Raw genomic sequence first — 16,584 nt, 5'->3', positions numbered from 1 at the left:
CAAGGTATCAATACTGTTAATCACCTTACTGACTTCACCAAGGATCAAAATCAGGGATTTCATCATTGTTGTGTCCAAGCTAGCCTCCAATCATCACATCACCCTTCCCTGTTTGCACACACACGCAAGTTAAGTGAGGCATTCTCCCTAGTGGGCATCCTCACCAGCTGTGTCAGGCAGTCATCCACACACTCCAGGAATCTCAACTGGATTTTTAACAGACATCTGGGAAGTTAAAATGCCCCATGAGAACAATTCTAACGAGCATGAGAGTTCCTATACTTGCTTGTAGAATATTTTCTGCCTTCATCCTGGTTGGGAGGTCTGTAACAGACTCTCACCATATTATCACCATTACTGGCCTTGGCCTTACCCCTGAAAGTCAACCCTCTCAGTACCATTGCCCAGCTCCATGCAGCCATAGTACTCCCTAACACACATGGCTAATCCACTTCATCTCCTTCCCTGTAGTCTCCCCTCAAGAGCACCAAATTCTCCAGGCACATGAATTATTACAGGCCTCAGAGAGAGATGGTGGAGGGATATCACAGCCCTGAGACTTAACTAAAACTTTCAGCTCCTCTTTTCTTTTCCAAGCTCTCTGCATTTGCATAGAGGCACTTAAGCAGGGCTCCTAGTGAAACTGTTTTGTTGGACAAAATGGCTGGAATTCCTTCGGGCTGCTTTTTAGGTGTTTTCCAGCTGACCAGCCAAATCTATGCCTAAAACACAAGTTCTGTGGCGATAAACTGATCAATTCAACCAGGCTTAATTGGTCATGTCAAAGCCTTTTCCTTTGACCAGCAGAATCAAAGGAAACCATCTACCCAGAGCCTCTTACAGCTGCTCCAAGGACCCCATAGTCCTTCAAGATATGCCTTGGACTGCCCCTGAGTGTTTTTGGTGCTCACATGAAATAACAGCTGTGGAGAACAGTGGACTATGGAAGACTCAGTAGTTTCTTGGCAACATCTCTAGCTGGCAACAAACCTCTTGAGAGTAGGCCAGGTCAGCAAATGGACACCTCTGCTTCACAAAGAAAAAAGTCTCCTCCTGCTATCATCCACTGCTGTTTCTTGGGTGGACTAATCATGGGAACAGACCATGTTGGTTCACTTAACACCTGCATCTCCCCTGACACGACAGGTCCTTCCTCTGAAGTCTAGCAGCTCTGCAAGGGCACTTCATGCAGTGGGAAAAATCTCTCGCTCCACCTTATCATACCAAGCTTTCATTCCTTTGTTTTCAGTATTATCTCCCTTGAGGGAAGTTCACTGCAGACCACACATGGAATCACCTATCTCACTCCTCCTCAGCTTTCCTAATGCTGCACAGTCTTCTCATCACCTACTGCAGGAGGTGCTCTACCCAGGCGCACCTTTCAAAAACAGGCTTACTGCCCATCCCTACCCCAAGAGCAAAGTCCAGAGCAGCCATGGAACAAAAAGCCAACAGGGGAGAACAGAAAGTCAATACCAAAATATTTTGATATGCTTTTTGTTTTACATAGCAACATTTTTTCAGGATTTAGCCATAGATAACCATATTCATATTCATATTCAATGGCTGCAGAGTAAAGAGAGCAACTTGTAAAACAGTTTTATTAATTCTTTATTGAGTGTTAATCCCATATTTTCAGCTCATCTTAAATCTATTAAATATTAAAATAGTTTTTGGACCAAGATGTCTCCCTTTTTACTTAATACCATTAAGTTCTATATAGTCACCTACTTAAGCAAATGAGAATCTTCTGACCAGCAAACTACTAAATGAAACGCTAAATCTTATGTAACTAATACATTCCCAATGTAAATTTCACCAGCAGTAACTTTCCACATCTCACGTATCTTTCCAATAAACTTAATTGTTATGATTATTAATGAGTATGTCATCTTTTCTACTCGAAAAGCAAGTGAACGCTAAATAAAATCTTAGATTCTTCAAAAGTCACTGATGTAGTTTCAGAACAGCAAATTGTATTTTAGAGACACGTTAAATGTATTTGGCTTTACATCTCTAAATGAGGGACTTCCTGCAACAGTGAATATGATTAAGAGCATCTAGAAGAGAAAGAAAGCTACTGTAATCCTGAATTATTCTGCAACATCAAAATTTGTATGATAAAAATCAGTCATTTTTTAACCACTAATATAAACATCTATGAAGATGTGCATAGCAAAAATACACTTTTATCATAAAGGCACAAATTTCTAAACTTAGAAGTATATGTTGCTTACAGACAAAAAGAATACCAAAATGTTAAGAAAGAAAGAAAAAGATTGCATAGTAACAGTCTGAACTCTCTTTTAAGATACAAGACCATATACTTATCGCATATAAAGCTACAGTTAAGTTGTTCTTTTTTTTTAATTAGCTTGGATGTCTCTCAGAAGGGTGATAAACTTCAGATATAAAACAAGTCTATAAAGATGAAGGAACTTAATTGTTTTGCTGCATTTGAACCTTTAATTTCTAAGTTTACTTCAGTTTCAGCATGTATTGACAATCAATTGTCAATAAATATTAATCCATTTACACACTGCAAACATTTCAGGGGCTCGTCAAGCCACTGAGAGATTCCAACAGTATTTTTTCAGGAGAAAATTACCTTACAATTAATTTTTCCAACAAATGACTGTGAATTTAATTTAAACACTGTGGAGTAGTGAAAAGCACCCTGTATTATATCTATTTGTCATACCTTATAACCCTGTTTGCAGACAAAACAGTACAGAAGTAAAGCACCTCTCCTTTTTAAAATATCTAAGTAAAAAAGACTTCATTCCTAGCTTCACATACTCTAGACTGGAAATACTTCACCAGGCTATTTTGTTGCTTTGGCCTTTCAGGTAAGTTTCCTTGTCCTCTCTTCTTCTAAAGCTAAACTAAAGGTAAACTAAGAAACTTCCAAATGAGCAAAATAACATCAGCTCTTTGTCAAGTTCACCAAATCAGTGATAATCCACACCAAGTTTTAAAGAAAAGCTACCAATATTCAACATTTTCACAAAATGTCATTGACTTTGGATACATTTCTGGGTCACATACTCCCCAGAGCAATACATTAAATAGTCATTTCCCAATTCTGTTAGAGATGACTTTTGCCTTAAGGCAAAACCATGCAGCCACCACTGTGTTTGTCTCTAGAGATAACAAGATAAAAAAATTACTCAAGCAGCTGTCATTTTTCTTTCTGTGCAACATTTGATTAAGAGAACACACCATTCAAGTTCTACAATTGAGTAAATATTCCTGAAATGTTAAAAACCAATTATACTTTTTTGCCATAGATTCATTCAAGAACTTTCTATTTACTTCCCCCACTACTCCATGAAGATGACTTTGTGCATCCCTACAGAACAAATTCTGCGTTATATTCTCATATCATGACTAGGACATCTTTAAAATCCTAACTACAATTCGAAATTTTAAGTCAATAACATACATAAATTACAAATAAAATGCCAAACTGCATTCTACTTCTACATATATTGAGGGAGACACTGAATAAAGATGTATTAAATCAGTCACCTAAAAAAACCAATATAGATAATTATGCAAACTAAAACACAACTTGCAAATCTCTGAAAGTGAAGTAATTTGAAATGATTAGTCTTAGACATCCGTATTTTGTTTGAATAACATAGTCAACAAAACAAAACAGTCTTCTATCAACCTGCACATAATTCAAATAAGCCCTTCCTTACACTTAAGATGAACTAAAAGAATACTTCAGAGTGACCACTTGATTCTTCATCAATCAGCCTTCCCTTTTTGAGCCTTTTAATTTATGTAAACTGTCAAAAGTGAAAACTTTGCAAGTCACAGTCTGAGGAAGACAGAAATGGCATTCGAACTTCTCTAAACTTTTAATCAGTTTCAAAATCAGAGGAAACCTTAATATTTACATTTAAGATGCATTTAATAATACATCTTATACATCCTTTGGGAACACCCAAGTCTACCAAGTCTATCATTGCTAGAGGAAACAATTCTCACCTTAATCGTACTTCAAATAACATCAGTTCATATTAAACTTTTAAACTAAAAAAATCTCAACTGCATAGAGAAAGATAAAGAATACAAGAAATCAACTCTTCCCAAAACTAAATCTTAGCCACACTCGTTATGTCATTAGTAAGTTAATGAAACGTGCTGGTTGTGGATATAAAAATGTCCAGAAATACTTACGTAATGATCGTCGTCTCTTATTCTTTAACTTTCTTCTTTTATTCATTCCAGCTTTAGATGGAGATTCCTCTTTGGCCTTTGGCTGACTGGCAACTTTTGAAGAGTTTTGCTGGCTGAAGTGTGTGGGCACATGACGGGCAAGTCCTCCCTGAGATGCAAAGCTGGCATTGCACCCACCAACTACACACTAATGAGAGAAGAAAATGAAACAACCGCATCAGAGCACTGCACGGCAGTCATTCACAGAGGTTTTGTAGATCTTTCAATTTGCTTTTTCTGGCTCAGCTTCCAACACATTAAGAGAAAGACAAACTCTTAATAACCATGCAATCCTAAAAGTAGAAACAATAGCATCTCAAATAAATTCCCATCTGAACTTTGCAACTTATAACAGTTATTTCATGGTGCAATCACTTTTTAAAATGCTTTATTATATTCTACAGTATTGTATAGCAGAAAATTTATCCTGAACAAAATGCACTGAAAAAACACAACGGAAGAACTTTCCCCCTACAGACCAGCATTATATCCCCTTGCCTTTTGAAACACAGCACTGTTACTCTGTATTATCCCACATTTCTACAGTCTCCTGTATTCAATACGCTAGCGTTCTATAACCTCCCTCTTTCTGTTGACAAAGTAAATTTTTTTAAATAAAAAAAATACATCCATATCCACATGAAATTTGACACAGCACTTTTTATAAATGCTATACAAGGTCAATCATTATATTTCACTTGTCTAAAACTAACTTCAGTAACTGGAAAAAATTATTAACACTACACACTTTTATTCTGGGATGGTATAATTACTTCAGAAGTATTTAATGAAGAGATGCCATTTTCTTTGAAATAGAAAAATAAGATGAGCTCCAACAGTGACTAAGAGAAATACAGAAATCACAAGATACATAAGACTAAGCTAGTAAAGCCCACAATAATTATTTGTATTTTTGTATTTGGTTTATATTCACATTCAGTAAATCACATAGTTGGAGTGGGAGGCACAAACCTTTTCTTTTGTGCTCTGAGCCGACAAGGGTAAAAGAAAACCTAAGTATTCCATCATGAGCTGCACAGAACTGTGTATCATCTCTTCCCTTCACTGCAAACTGATGTGGCAGCTGCAACAGCAGTTCAGCAACAAGTAACGGTGCAACTACATACATAATACTAACTTTTCTATGAGGACTAAAGAAGAATTTGCAAGCTCAAAGTAATCTGTCCCAAGCCTGCACATTTGACTGAAAGACAAGATGACAGCAGCAGAATACCACTCAGCATGTTTTGTTCCTAACACCCAGCTGTGCTGTTTTCCAACTGTGGCTGTTAAAAAAAAAAAAAAACCTGAAATGTCTATCTCTGCCTCAGACCTAGCAAACTTCTTCAATTATTATAAAACAGGAATATAGTCTTCATAAAGAGAAATGTGTTACCCCCACTGTCTTCATACTTGCTATAGGAATACAAGATTACATGATAATAAAAAAAACAAGAACAGAAGGATATTTTAGTATTCTTATTTACATGGTTTTTAGAAAAATTCCTTTAAGCTTGCTACTTACTGAGCTAACTAAAACCATATAATTCCCTGGCAAAAAGCTTTAGGACAACATAGGTGATTCTCCCCATCTCCTCCACTAATAAGTATCCCAAGAAACGTGGTGATCTCTAAGAAAAACTTACCACCTCACTCTGTAAGTGTTCCAAGTTCAAACAACAACAATACTGTACACTTATACTGTAATGACTTATAATAAGAAATCAGAGCACATCCATATTCAGAACAATACAAAGTACTCTTATCTCATTTACAATTACAGCAATATTACAGCAAACTAATACTGAAGTCAAAAAGTTCATTGTATTAGAGATGAACAAACTCAATTCATAGACATAGATAAAATGTGTGTTTTACTTTGACCGACTTTTTTATTATCCTGTTCTGAAATCTTTGAAGCATCTGCTCTCTGGCTCACAAAAGCAGTTTCACAAAACTACACTAAGCAACTAAATCTAAACTTAAGTTAAACTTTCATTAAGGTGCTACTGCCAAGCTTCTAGCTCTTTCTGATCCCACAAGCATTGACAAAAAGAAAATGGCCACAAACTAAAGCTATATCCTTAAGTACAACCATACAGCAGGAAATTAAAAGTTCAATCCTTTCTAGGCTTTCTGGAGGTCAGAAATAACGATGTCTTGGTATACTGCATTTATTATCACTTATTCAAGTGCAGTATCAAAAAGCAACACCTTCTGAATATACAAATATAGCAGTGGCACAATTCTAAAACATTTTAAAACACAAGTTTGTAAGACTTTGTGCTATTTCTTGATAAAGAAAAAGCACAGTCTTATGACTATGATTTGATCCACAGTGTCAAAACTTTGGTTTTCTCTAGCGCAGAAGAAACACAAACACAGATCAACACAGATTCAATATAGAAACTACTACTCTTGTTCTACCCAAGGTTGACTTTTAAAAGCCCAAACATTAAGTCCTCACTATATGCAAACTGCAACTGGCAATTATCTTTTTCCAGAAAGATTACTTACAGTCTGCAGCCTCAGCATAAATATCTGCAAAGATCATCACGTTCACATGCTGAAGAGTTTAACGCTATCAGATTGTATCATCAAATAATCAACAGCTGATATATCAAAGACGACAACAAATGTCTTTGTAGTGGACAGAAGACAGTAGAAGAGGAGAAAAAAATTCTTACCTTTTTTTTTCTTTTTTTCTCTAAAATAATATATCCAGCAATCCGTTACTAATGGATAAAGTCTCTTCTCTCCAAAGATAAAGGAGCAGTTCAGGCTGTCACTTCAGGATCTCTGGACGGTAAGTCACACCAAATCAGCTTCCCACCAGATAATTATACAGATCTAGAGGGCTTCTAATAAATCAAACTCAACTACTAGGCACAACTTTACAGCAGACTCTTAATTTTTCCCCAAAAACTTTTATCTCAAAATTTTGCATTACATTTGCAATATGATAGGTTGGGTCCGGATTGGTGGATATGTTACTTCAAGAGAAAATAAGTCAACACGTAAGAAGTTTAATTTCTCCAGTGTACCCATACCCACCATTATTAATGGGCAACAGTGACCAGTGACTTTAAACAAGACATTAAAGTATCTAGCAATATTTATTTATTTTTACTCAACTTCAAAATAATCAAATGCCCTTTTAAAAAATATTTAATGTGATTTTTTTTTCAATAAATTCAATATTAATATTCTAGACATCTGGACGAACTCTACTATCTCATCATTTGAGCATTAAAGCAGAAGGTCTTTACATTTTCTATCTGCGTTTGCAATGTTCTAATGAATAGAGGATATTCTGCCAAAAGAACAGTCAATATGAATTCCAAATGATGACTGAATTTACTTGGTTTTGCTTTCCAGATTTCAACAATATGTTACTCTATTGAGAGTCACATTAAGTGGATTTACTCCACAATGAGTTTTGAAAGTTAGCTGGTAGAATGAGCATCAGGGTTCTGTTTTATTATTACTTTTCCCCCCATTTTATTTATTTATTTATTTATTAAAGCAAAGAACAGAACCCTGAAATAAATTCTGTACTGTCATTTGATGTTGCTGCTGGAAGCATTCACCCTGTGAGCAAACCTTGCGTGACTGATCTTAAACATTAAGAGCACACCCACTAGATTCAGTATGTGAAAGCAGCTGGTATCATACCCACACAGTCTTGTACTTATGGAGGATTGCTGTGAGCAATTATTTTGCTTAAAATCTCCCACACGTTTGAGCTCATTTTCCCATTTTATCTTTCACTGTGCCTAACCCTTTTTACTTGTTCTACATTACATGCTAAGAGTTCTATTGGTATGTCTACAAGTAACTTTCAATGCCTTCTTCAGCAGCAAATAGTGGTTCAAAAGTTCAAGTACCAGTGCAGTGCCATAGCACAATAACTATTCAACTATTTATTTAAAACAGTCAAGTTTAAGACAATTCCTCCTAGGCTTGCCAGAAAGTTACCAGCATCAGTTTTCTAACTCAGACTGTTCCTCTAGTTCCATCTGTATGTTCTGAAAGCCTAAAAGTTTAAGTTGTTGAACTTAAGTCAGGACCTCTTCTACACAATGATACTCCTGATGTTCCACCCATTTTTTAAAAGATGCAAAAGTTATACAAGTATAGAGCTAAAGAATGTTTATATTTCTCTTTCAACTCTAGATATAAAATAATACACAAATGTGAACATACTAAATGTCTTCAGAGAAATAATCACATGCTCTGAGAACACTTGTATTAAACAAATGCCTACAACAACCAAAAGACTGAAGAAATTGCTTATAGAAGTTTGGTTCTAGCTAAGAGAAAACTTCCAGCAACACAAAAGCAAAAAACTTCAGGTAGTAAGAAGAGTAGCGTTAACAAAATGCCTAACAGCAGGCCATAGGCAGCCAGTTAAGTTCTCAGACCAGAAATACGTTCCAGAAGCCCGGTCTCTTTGCTCCTTTTGACAAGAGTAATAAATTTGGGAATAGCGCTTGCCAAAAATATGATTAAAGAAGTATACAGCTTTGCAGAAATATGTGATTACAGACTGAGAACTAGCTACAATGGTAAATGCCTCATTTAACTGACACGCTTTTGCCTTGGAGGGAATCATGACAAAAGACAAATCCATCCAGTATCAAAAACTTTGAAAAGGAGAGGAAATAAAATAGAAAAATAAAGAAATCCTAGGACCAAAGAGGAACTGAGATCCAGAGTTCTATCCCAAAGATCTAGAATATTATTTTTGCATTAGTTTAGCAGATGAGTAAGATGCAAACTATCTCCTACTTAGTAAATGTACATATGCCACTAGGAAGTTGCACCATATAAAAAAAACGGAGCTAGTTTAATCTCAAAAATAGGTATTTATAAGCAAATGTAACTTTTCCATGACATTGCTACTGCAATATTCAGGGGTGCACACTAAACCACACAAACATAAACCACAGGAGGAACTTATAAAAATATGAAACAATTGCCTCTGTAATTTATAAAAGGGTTCATTTCAATGACAAATGAACCACACAGATAGTTTATATGCACACACGGACTGGGCAGGTAAACCCACAAAGAACTTAAAATGGAAGCACAGCAGCTCATTCACAGAACACAGCTTCTAAATCAAAAGACAGTGTCACAGGCACCACAAAAACAAGGAATTAAACCCACAATGGGCAACTACATAATATGATGTTATTCGCAGGCAAAAGGTAGGCAGGAAGGGGATGTATCCTTCAACTGAGTAGACCTGCAAAAGGCAGCTTTATACTTCAGTCAATTTCCAACTGCTTTCCAATTTAATATTTTTGTCCCTTCTTTGACTAGAGATGAAGGAACACAGCAACCTGCCATATATTTATTAATCTCCTATCTTCAGTAAACAATTATAGTTTTCTCGTATCTTTGCAAAAGTATATTTTTTCTGCATTTTATCATCACCTCCCTAGCTAACATCCTTTGCCTTTCTTAAAACCATCCTGAATGGTTCTTCAGACAACAGCACCAAGCTCTGTCATTTCCACTACCTTCTAAGCAAATTCCTCACAAATTCTGGTGTTTATTTATTAACAAAAAACTGAATGACTTGGCATTTTTCACCGAGTCCTCTAAATTGATAATGGTTCCTTCCTTTAAACTAGATCTCCAGTGAGACCTTACAAAGCAACAGATTTTTTTTTTTAATTTAGGGTTTTTTAATTTAGATAATCAATAACAAGGTCTTCAATACAACTCTAACTTGAAAAACTTTGGTTTCTGCTAGAAATCTGAGGAAATAAGATTTATAAGAGCAGCTAAATGCAAAAACATTTTGTTTTTGAACTGACATAAAACAAAGCAATAGCTGATCCTGTTGAGTGTTATTTCTTAAGTGATTTTTTATCAGACAGATTTCAAAAGCTTGAAAAAGTAAGGAATCAAGGAAGAAAGGAGACTAGTTAACTAACAGGTTATCACAATCACATCATGTGGGCTCTGAGGACTACATTCAGCATAAATGAATTGGGGGAAAAAAGATATTTACTAAATTCACACCATTATCTTCCATCCAAAGCTCCCAGGAACAGATTTGAAAATATAAAGATAAAATACAAACAGAAACACTGAAGACAACAGTAGGGAAAAGAAGGAAATGGCACACTTTGAGCCACAACAATAAACTATTGCAATCCTAGCCTATCCTTTATTCTTTCCCCAAGTGTGACCAGGTGAAACTAGTTGGGGAAATAATCCACACTTAACACAAGATGCTTATTATCAGAACCAACTGTTTGAAATTGGAGGGCTTTAGCTTTAAAGAGGCTAGCCAAAAAAAATATATATGTATGTATGTATGTATGTATGTATGTATGTATATATATAAAAACCACTGGGATGTTAGTTTTACTCATTAACTAAATAACCCTCCCAAGACTCAAGAAGTACTCTTTTTTCCTGAGGTACATTTTTCTCTTTTAAACTCAGTATCTCTAAATTGAGTTTCTTTGATCTGTAACAAGCAAGTGTTCAAACCTACCGGAAGACTTGTCTATAAGACAGAAACCTGCCATTGCACTCTAAAGTACGTTCTTAGTTCTAAAATGAGAAGAAAGAAGGTAAAAGTTTCCCCCAATTACTCATTTTCAAGTTGATTCAAGGATTTGCAGTTACGATTAGATCAGTTACTGGAACAATCATATTTGAAAGCTTCTTTCAGAGATCTATGATCCTTACGCTACGATTCCAAAAGCATGCTATCTTAATTCCTTTGAACAAAGAATACAATAAACTCAAGAAGAAAACTTCCTTCCTGCCATCCACTCGGAGAAATGTTCAGACTAAACTAAGCAGTTTGGAAGGGGGAAAAAATTATATATATAAATAAAAAAAAGATATTATATATAATATCTTTAAAAAAATGCTTTCACCTGCACTGAGCTATTTTTACTCTCTAGATTTTGAGTATAGTTTTTTACTATAGCTATTATAAGAAGCTATGCAGAAGCAGTAACTTCTTAAAGAAGTCACTGAAACAGGAAAGTACTTTTTAGTAATAAAACTGCCCTAAAATTATAAAAAAAAAGAAGTAGATGATGTTATGTGAAAAGACAGAAAACAGAAGTGGAGAAGCAGTGACTAAAACCTGATGGGTTGGGGCAAGGAAGGGGAAGAGAAGTATAAAATGCTACCTATATTTAATAAATAAAAAACCCACCCTCATTCACTTTTCAAATCCTAGATGGAAGAACTTCAATCTGAAGTAGTGTGGGTGAGACTTACCATCAAGTGATCCAGGACTGACAGCTATGAACTGCCCCAACTGTATCCATAAGAGGATGAAGCAACTCATTAATAACGGATTGGTGGATATGGGAATGATAAACATTACTATACCTAGAAATGCAGGTACAGATTAGGGGAAAAGAAAGAGAAAGTTAGAAAATACTATGCAGGAAATACAGTCAGCTCAACGGTCCTGCATTCCTGACTTCCTTATTATTCTCAGAGAAGTTAACCACACACAGACACTGACTGTTTCAACTGAATATTGCTAACAAAAACAGATCATTCAAGCACAGAATGCGCACCATCAGGCATCATCCAAAGTGTGAAGCATGAGGCAGAGAATCTCACTGTTACACTGTAAACAGCTCAACTTGGAAAAGCACAAGAAACTCAACGCAAGCATTATTTTACTTCGGACTACCCTACCACTTACAGCTTAAAAAGAACAGGGACAGAGAAGCAATAACAATATCTTCATTTGCGCTTCATAACAGAACAGAATCTTTGGGCACTATCATGTCAAATGTGCAAATTTACCTCACTTGATAAGTTTTAACAATCCTCCTGTGACAGTATTTTTCAATTAATACATTATATAAGGAAAAATGAATAGGATTGCTCTTAAAATAAAGGATGATATACCTTGCTATGAACCTTACCTTGAAAGGTTTGTCCCCACTGTGTGTCAGCATATGCCTCTGCAACCAACTTTGACTCGTTGAAGGTGTATTATAAACTTTGCAACCCTTCCACAAGCAAACAAACACCTGATAAAGTAAAAATGTGGTCAGTTTACACAAGTCAAAGAAAACAGTAAAAAAATTAGCAAAGAAGCCTGCTTCCACAATTCAAATTAGTTCAAAGAATTTTGAATCAACCAGTTATTCTGCAACATAATTCTCAGTTCACCAAGGCAAAAACAACTGAAACCACAAGTATTCAAAAATAAAACATAAAAAGCCAGGCGATCCTGCAGATAAACACAATTAAGGGCCACAGCTTGCATTTGCACTGTGCATCAGAATCACCCAAGTACTGAGATACAAAATTTTTGTATGATGAAATTCACATTTTCTGGATAGCAAAAATATAAAGGATAAAATGATTTCATCTTATAAGCAAGAAATAACTTCACTCTTTAAGGCAAAGTTGAAGTCTTAATTAAAACCCAGATGTTCAAAAATAAGTTTTATACTCTAGAATACTGGATAACCCTAGTTAAGGTTCTAAGCTCACTTCCTGATGAATAAAGTTAAAATCTTCCATAGGATTTAAAATCCATGGGTGTTTAGCTATTTCCGTGTACAGATTAGTCACACGCACAATAGTGCATTAAAGGGAGTAGAACTTACTCATGCTGCTTTTCTCTCTCTCCTCTCATTGTGTCTATCTATAACCTAGAGAATAAAAAAGCTCAATGAACTTGGCTTTCATCAGAAATTCCTCAACAAGTCTGCGTGTGAAGGGAGGTACAGCCCCAATTTTTAGCAGCAGAATACAGTCCCCAGGAATAGCATTGTCCAAAACACTTTCAGAATACCTTTCAGAACTGCAAGCAACTAATTGGATTTGAGTTTCTTGTTCTCTTTCAGGGATTGAAAAACTGAACCTTCAGAACACTGTACTTTCAAAACAAAAGAATAGCCAGAGGAGTGCTGTGTGCTTGCTATGTAACATACAGATACCCCAGCTTACTAATGCAAAGCTGGAAAACCTTGTATGCCTATGTGACTGATCAAGGTCTACTGACCCATGAGGCCTAACTTCCTGATGCTTTGGTGTCTGCTGCTTCTCAGCACTGAAGTCTCCCTGTAGGCACTGGAATTTTCAGATTCCTGGTACTGAAACAATTCCTTAATTGTCCCAGTATCTCCATCATCAACTGCTGAGCATTCAGGAAGGAACTACTATGAAACAACAGGTTGTTGAAATGCAATCTCTGCAGAAAACATGCACTTGGTTTTACAGCAATGCATAAGCAACTTCAGCAAGGCCTTTTGGGAGCAGGTGTCTGAAGCCTGTATCCAAAATATTTCTAACAAAACATTTCAGAGAGATAAAACTATTATTCCATTAGTGTATCCTGGGCATTCATGATTCTATATGAAGTGGAACCGTTATCTTAGTATTAGCTTAGAAAAAATATACATTACAACCATAAAAGCAACTGATAAGCATGCTTATAAGTTCCCAGTAAGCATTTACTACCTACTTTTCTTCATGTTTATAGTCACTGAGCTGATTTTTGAAAACCAATGAAAGCCTCGCAAGAACATGCACCACTTAACCGCCTCACCAGCAGATGGCGAACCAATCCTTGGAAGAAAACAGCCAGCATCATTCCCCTGCCAGAGCATCCAGTGGAGAAACTTTACAACAAATAAATCAGCTCCACCGGGGGGAATAAAAGAAGTGTGAACTGAACACAATAATCAGGCACACAGCGTTACCTACAGCTGTCTCTTTCAAAAAGATGAATACACTGGCATTTTCTAAGCAAAAATATCCACAAAGCACACCACACTGAATGTATACACACAAATACAGAATGGAATATTTTTCAGGTTTTTCAATCTCTTCTTGAGAAATAAAAAGGGGTCACGGGTGGGACAAAGGTCACCAAAGATGCATTTATATGAAATTCCACAGGATACTGATACATCTCATCCACTTAATTGTTTCATCCAGGATACACATAACACTTTTGCAAACCTACAAATAGAATTACAGAAGTCTATCTCATGGGTGACTAAGAAGTTGGCACATCGGTCAGATGATTCTGCCTGGAGTTTGGACTGAAAAAAAGTCACTAAATATCAAGCTGAAAGTTCAGTCATAACAAATAACATTAGCTAAATGCAGCCAATGAGTCACAGCCACCACTGTGACCCAATTAAAGTTACAGAGTTAATATTACACCATTTGGAGATTATTTAAAACCTTAACATTGTGAGACCTACCAAAACTGCACCACTTAACCAGGTATTAAACTGAAATACGTATTTCAATTTTTAAAAAAAAATACTAGATGCAGTTACATTGAAGGTGTAAGACCTGCCATCAGTACAAACAGAACTGTTTTGCTAAGACTTGTACTCCCAAAACAACCAGTTTTACTTCTATCTTATATTTTATTACAACAAGACTCCCATTTGTAAAAATAATCAAGATGTGACTTAGCCTGAGTTAACATGCAGCAACACATACAATAGGAGTTACAAGAAATTTAATTCCAAGTATTTCTATGTAAACCAGCATTTCAGGATGCTGAGAAATTACTAAGTCTATTAAAAATTCAATAGATTCAATTATTTTATTAAGAACATATTTTCTTAAAGCTAGCCATTCAAACAAAACCATAGAATGGAAAAATAGAGTGAACTGTGTAAAACACAACAGCTGAATACCCACCACCACATTGCTGAGGGCCTAACCTCAGTTGTCACTAGCTACAGAAAGGATATTTTATAATATAAAATTACTGCTGTCATTAAGAAGAGCAATATCAGTAACTAAGGAAGAAAAGAAATAACACAAACCCCTCCTCGCTGACCATCCACATGTATGGAGCGAATATGATCTGCCAAATCCGGGCTGGAGCTGAAGCAAGCGTGGCAGTGATCCCAACAACAGTTATAAGCAATGCTTTTTGCAGAGGAGGCAGGAACTCCTTGTCCATTCATCATCACCGGAGTTGAACGTCCACTGGAAATTGTGCTGTCTACATCCATAATAGTGCTGCTTATGCTGTAAGAAGAAAGTTCGTGTTTGTTACAAACTTTATTTGTTCCATTAACTTTACGGCACTGCATCAGATTCATTTAGGTCAAAAAGAATATCTTACACATATTTATTTATTATGGTTCATCACTTTAAACAAAGCATTTAGTCAGAAAATAGCCACTGTGTAACTTATGGACAGCAGCAACAGAAGACAGGGCCGGAAAGCTCTCCCCCACTGAAAAACTTGCCAGAAAATCTTGTGTGGTTGCAGCTACTTCTAAGCCACATCACTCATTCCTTATTTTTACTCAGGGGATGAGGGCAAAGTACGTGTGGTCAGATCAGAGATGTACCTACACCTATATCCACAACTGACCCTGAAGCTTTACAGGATGCTGAAGACTCCCACACTTCATTATTTGCTTTGCATGTCTATCAGATACATTGAGTAAATTAATGATTTGACCTTGTTTTAGGTTATTGGTTTGACAGCTTTTTTTTTTTTTTTTTTGGTAGGGGGTGTGGGGAAGGCTGGGGAAGTAGCTTTTGCAAAGGAAAAACTGTAGGAACATATGGACAGCAGGGTCATTTTTATCAGATGGTCTGTTATGTATCATGACAGATACAGAGCCAAGACTGAAACTGGACAAGAAAAAAAAAACCTGAAGGGCTCTTTCCAAGTTAATGTAAGAATTACAAAGAATTACAGAGGTAAATGGACGTTGTTCCTGGATAAAAATAAAATAGCTACAGACATGCCTTTTTTTTAACCTAGTGAACAGGCTCATTGCCTTTCAGAACCCTTTATGTTCGTCTTCCATAAAGCCACAGAATTAGAGGACAGCTCATCTTCGAAAGGATCTCAGAGAGCTAGTTAGTCAAATTTCCTGCTCAAATACAAGCAAGTAAGATCGGATTGTTCATGGCCTTCTACAGTTAACTTTTTAATGGGTATTTTCAAAGCCTGAAGTTTCTGCTACCTTTCTAAACTGGCTTTCCAAACATCTGATTAACCTCATTGTGGAAAAAAGGAAACATTTCCTAACATCTCATCAGAATTTCTAGTGTTGCAACTTCAGTCTGTCATCATCTTCTTCACTTTACAGTTGACAACTCCAGCTTCTCCTTTGCTATACATTTCTTATCAGTAATAAAACAGCAATAACCCTCCCATTCTTATTCTAAAACTGAAGAAACCCAACCTCTCAGCCTCTCCAAGCACAGCATTTACTTCAGCTTGGGGGCACTCCACTGGATGCGCTCCAGTATGTCACTATCTGGGAGGCATCTGTTCAAAATAGAGCAATCCAGATGCAGTTTCAAATGTGCCAGGTAAAGAGGAAGAACTACTTCTGTCGACCTAAA

General features: G+C 36.2%; 1 protein-coding gene across 2 annotated transcripts in view; it reads right to left on the bottom strand.

Moving 5' to 3' along the window:
* Nucleotides 1-15,332, bottom strand: part of AEBP2 (AE binding protein 2) — a 31,719-nt gene extending 16,387 nt beyond the window's left edge. For both annotated transcript variants that reach the window (XM_010713651.2, XM_010713658.2), the window contains exons 1-3: nt 15,036-15,332; nt 12,156-12,263; nt 4,192-4,378 (exon numbers count right to left, since the gene is read on the bottom strand). In XM_010713651.2, the coding sequence (XP_010711953.1) occupies nt 4,192-4,378; nt 12,156-12,263; nt 15,036-15,317 (577 nt within the window). In that variant the 5' untranslated portion in view covers nt 15,318-15,332. The remainder of the gene's footprint in view (nt 1-4,191; nt 4,379-12,155; nt 12,264-15,035) is intronic.
* Between the last annotated feature and the right edge of the window lie 1,252 nt (nt 15,333-16,584).

Source organism: Meleagris gallopavo, chromosome 1 (assembly GCF_000146605.3).
Source record: "Meleagris gallopavo isolate NT-WF06-2002-E0010 breed Aviagen turkey brand Nicholas breeding stock chromosome 1, Turkey_5.1, whole genome shotgun sequence".
NCBI lineage: Eukaryota > Metazoa > Chordata > Aves > Galliformes > Phasianidae > Meleagris > Meleagris gallopavo.
This window is presented reverse-complemented; position numbering and strand designations above follow the sequence as displayed.